Below are 4106 nucleotides of genomic sequence, written 5' to 3'. Positions count from 1 at the left end.
GACTGCTGCAGCAGGTGAAGCCGGGGCTGCAGCCAGGGCTGCCCAGGGCTGTCCTGCAGAGCAGCTCCTGCAGCCCTCAGGGCTCTTGGCCAGCCCAGGGCATGTGCCACCTGCCAGGGGCAGCTCTCAGCCTGCCTGGCAGCTCCCCATGGATGCTGCAGGGGAGAAGTTGGAGGTGGAAGGAGCCACCCCCATCAGGGCAGATTCCTCCTGCTGTGGAGATGGTGCTGCATGGCCAGGGTGCTCTCACCTTTCTCCTCAAGGGAAAGGAAAGGGGCTGTCAGCTTTGGCTGTGTCACTGAGACTCCTGTACTGTCACCCTGGGCATCAGCAGATGGGCCTCAGATCTCCCTCAGAAAGTGCCTCGTCAGCCTCCTCTTCCTACAGACAGCAGCAGCAGCACCTTGGTTTGAAGCATCTCTGTTTGTCTGCCCTGCCTTAAGGCCCTGGTGCCAGGGAGATGCCCCTGGGCAGTGCCCTATGCTGGGAGGGGTCTACAGGGCAGAGCTGAGCCCCCAGGGCTGGGCTGGGCTAGGGCAGCACTGGCAGGGACAAAGCTTGGATAGAGAGAAACAGCTCCCAGTAGGCACAACTCCAGGCAGCAGAGAGCCAGACCAACCTTTGGTATCCCTTCCTTTTCAGGTGCACAGGGAAAGAGAGAAGGATTTGGAGATAATTATTTTTAAACTGGAGTGTTCAAAAATTGCACAATATTGTTTAATCAAGTTATAAGTGCAATCACCCTAAAACAGAGAGAGGTGAAATGAGCAAAGGGCACCTGTGTGGGATGAGTAGGTCTGATTTCACTGGGGCACAGAGAGCCCTGGTTTCCCTCTTGGTTCCCAATGCTCTGGCAGAGAGCAATGCTGAAGATGAGCCAGCAGCCTAAACCTGAGCTCAGAGATAAAAATGTTCAGCAAAGTTCCCCAAAAATGGAAGTAATTTTGAGGGGATTCATTATAAAAAAGGATAAGTATAACACAATTCATTCTTTCTCAGTTTATCAGTGTCTTCTTTCAACAGCCCATGATGCCCAGAGTGAAGAAATGTCCAACAGCAGCTCCATCAGGCACTTCCTCCTGCTGGCATTGGCAGACACGCGGCAGCTGCAGCTCCTGCACTTCTGTTTCTTGCTGGGCATCTCCCTGGCTGCCCTCCTGGGCAACGGCCTCATCATCAGCGCCGTAGCCTGCAGCCACCACCTGCACACGCCCATGTTCTTCTTCCTGCTCAACCTGGCCCTCAGCGACCTGGGCATGATCTGCACCACTGTCCCCAAAGCCATGCACAATTCCCTCTGGCACACCAGGACCATCTCCTACTCAGGATGTGCTGCACAGGTATTTTTCTTTGCCTTTTTCATTGAATCAGAATTTGCATTTCTCACCATCATGTGCTATGACCGCTACATGTCCATCTGCAAACCCCTGCACTACGGGACCCTTCTGGGCAGCAGAGCTTGTGCCCACATGGCGGCAGCTGCCTGGGCCAGTGGCTTTCTCTTTGCTCTGCTGCACACAGCCAATACATTTTCCCCGCCCCTGTGCCATGGCAATGCCCTAGGCCAGTTCTTCTGTGAAATCCCCCAGATCCTTAAACTCTCCTGCTCACATTCCAGATTAAGGGAAGTTGGGCTTCTTGTGGTCACTTTTTGTTTAGGTTTTGGTTGTTTTGTGTTCATGGTTTTTTCCTATGTGCAGATCTTCAGGGCTGTGCTGAGGATTCCCTCTGAGCAGGGACGGCACAAAGCCTTTTCCACCTGCCTCCCTCACCAGGCCGTGGTCTCCCTGTTCCTCAGCACTGACACATTTGCTCACCTGAAGCCCCCCTCCATCTCTTCCCCATCCCTGGATCTGGCAGTGTCAGTTCTGTACTCGGAGGTGCCCCCAGCCCTGAACCCCCTCATCTACAGCCTGAGGAACCAGCAACTCAAGGAATCTCTCAGGAAAGCTGTGACTGGCTGCTTTTCAGCCTTTTCATTGTCCCATAAGAGCCCTCACAGTGCTTTGCATTGGGAGCCACAAAGGAGCTGGAAACACACCCCTGCTTTGGCTCCTGCCATCTCTCAGAATTCTCTTTCCCTCAAGGGGCTTCAAGTGGGTCAGGTCCTGGGAAGGGACAGCAGGCCAGAGACCCAAATTAACCAAAGGGATATTCCAGACTGTATGGCACCAGTTCTGGTATAAAAGCTAAGGAAGGAGGAAGAATAGGGGGCATTTCCTACTTACAGTGTTTGTCTTCTTGATAAACCACTCCACCTGCTGAAGTTCTGCATCCTGGGAAGTGGCTGAACATCACTTGCTGACAGAAGAAGAGAATAAAATTATTGGGGTTTTCCTCATTGCTGGTGCCTGTAAAAACTTCCCCTTTTCCTATAGAAAACTGCCTTATCTCAGTCCACAATTTGTCTCCCATAACATTTTCTCTCCCCTGTGCAGCCAAGGAGGGGAGTGCTAGAGTGGCTTGGTAGACACATGGACTCAGAAGAGGTAACCCACCAGAACAAGCCACAGAAGGCCTGCTTTCCTCTGTCAGCAGCTCTCAGTGCATATCATGAGAGGCCAAGTCTGTCCTTAAGTATATTTTAAATTGCTTTCTGCTTCTGATTCTGTTATAATAAAAGAAATGCTCTTATCCACCCCCTTCAATTTAATTATCCCTCCTGCTTGTGTGACCCAGACAAATTGTGTAAGAAGAGAGTCTCACATTGTATCTAGGTGAAATAAATGCATATGCAACCACTTTGTAAAAAATTTTATACTATTCTTATCACAGTAGGAATGAAGAGAAATGGGCAGAGCTTTGTGGCTGCCCCAGCTTTGGTATGGGCCCTGGGCGTGGAGCAGGAGCAGCTCTTTAGGGCCCCAAGGCCACAGCTCTTGTGCTGCCCTGGGCAGATGGGATGGCAGCAGGGGCTGCAGAGCTCTGCACCTCAGGCAGAGGGGAGCAGGGCAGCCAGGGAGGCTCCTTTGGCCTTGGCCAAGCTCCTTCCCCCATGGCTGGGGCTGAGTTCTGTGGCAGCTGCAGCTGCTGCTGTGCCCTTGCCAGGGGCTGAGGCTGTGGGGCAGTGCCCAGAGCAGCCTGGGCTGAACAGAGCTGTGGGGCCAGAGCTGGCTGGGCTGGGCTGGGGAGAGGCCCTTGGTGCTGCCCAGAGCTCAGGGCAGCTGGCAGAGCTTGCAGGGAGCCAGGCTGGGCTCAGAGAGCCTGGGCCGGAAACCATCAGCGTCCAACTCAGCCTGGTTGAGCGTGCAGGGGCAGGACTCAGGCCAGGCCTTGTGGGGCAGGGCCAGCGCCTGTGCAAGGCATTGCAAACAGGCAAGTGGCCCAGAGAGGAGGCTGCTCTGTGCCCTTGGTGGCATGGACAGAGCAGGGAGGGGGCCCCGGACATTTGTCAGCGCCAGCCTCTGTGCCCAGCCCTTGGCAGCCCTGGCTGCTGAGCCCAGCTTTGGCCTGGGCTGAGTTTGCCTGTGGCCCAGCTCCATCCTCCTGCGGGGCTCAGGGCCTGTTCCCGGCCATGGCCAGCCCTGGCTGCCTCTCTGCTGGCCCAGAGGCTTCAGAGCCTGGGGCAGGCCTGTCTGTGCAGCCCCACAGGTGCCACGGGCTCTGCAGGAGCTGGCAGAGGCTGCCCAGCAGGGAGGCCATGGGGCACAGAGCCCCAAGGCTGCTGTGGGCACCACGGCACAGGGGCCGTTCCCAGCCGCAATGCTCCTGGCCTGGGCTGGGCCTGCACAGGGGCTGGGCCACCATGGCTGGGCCAGCACAGGGCCACAAAGGGGCCACGCAGCCGCTGCCGAGGCTGACAGCAAGGCCAGGCACACACAAGGAATTGCTGAGCATGGCCTGCGCTGGCCAGGCCTGACTGTGCCAAAGGCAGAGCTCAGCTGCCCTTGGAGGCTGCAGCAACAGTGCAGAAACCAAAGAGCCTCCATGGCTAGGCTGGAGACCAAGGCTGCAGGAGGGAAATGCAGGGCTGCTGTGGAATGGGGAGAGCATTGAATTCCAGCACACACCTCAGCTCTCTGATGGTCCCGGCACCAGGCTGGGCCCTGTTTCAGACTGGAGCAGAGCAGATGTTGATGGGACAGGAGCCCTGTGGGGCTGTTAGG

General features: G+C 56.1%; 1 protein-coding gene across 1 annotated transcript; it reads left to right on the top strand.

The window, feature by feature from the left end:
* Positions 1 to 1046: 1046 nt before the first annotated feature.
* LOC141725617 (olfactory receptor 14C36-like) lies at positions 1047 to 2470 on the top strand. The gene is made up of 2 exons (XM_074529574.1): positions 1047 to 2001; positions 2439 to 2470. Exons 1-2 carry the CDS (start codon positions 1047 to 1049, stop codon positions 2468 to 2470), a joined length of 987 nt encoding a protein of 328 aa, XP_074385675.1.
* The last annotated feature ends 1636 nt before the right edge of the window (positions 2471 to 4106 follow it).

This window comes from Zonotrichia albicollis, chromosome 30, assembly GCF_047830755.1.
Source record: "Zonotrichia albicollis isolate bZonAlb1 chromosome 30, bZonAlb1.hap1, whole genome shotgun sequence".
NCBI lineage: Eukaryota > Metazoa > Chordata > Aves > Passeriformes > Passerellidae > Zonotrichia > Zonotrichia albicollis.
The sequence above is the reverse complement of the archived record's forward strand: the minus strand, read 5'-3'. Positions and strand labels throughout refer to the sequence as shown.

Coding starts and splice junctions, on each gene's coding strand:
- LOC141725617 (XM_074529574.1), top strand. CDS start 1,047: ATGTCCAACAGCAGCTCCATCAGGCACTTCCTCCTGCTGGCATTGGCA. Junction 2,002..2,438: donor GTCCCATAAGAGCCCTCACA/GTGCTTTGCATT, acceptor TCCCCTGTGCAG/CCAAGGAGGGGAGTGCTAGA.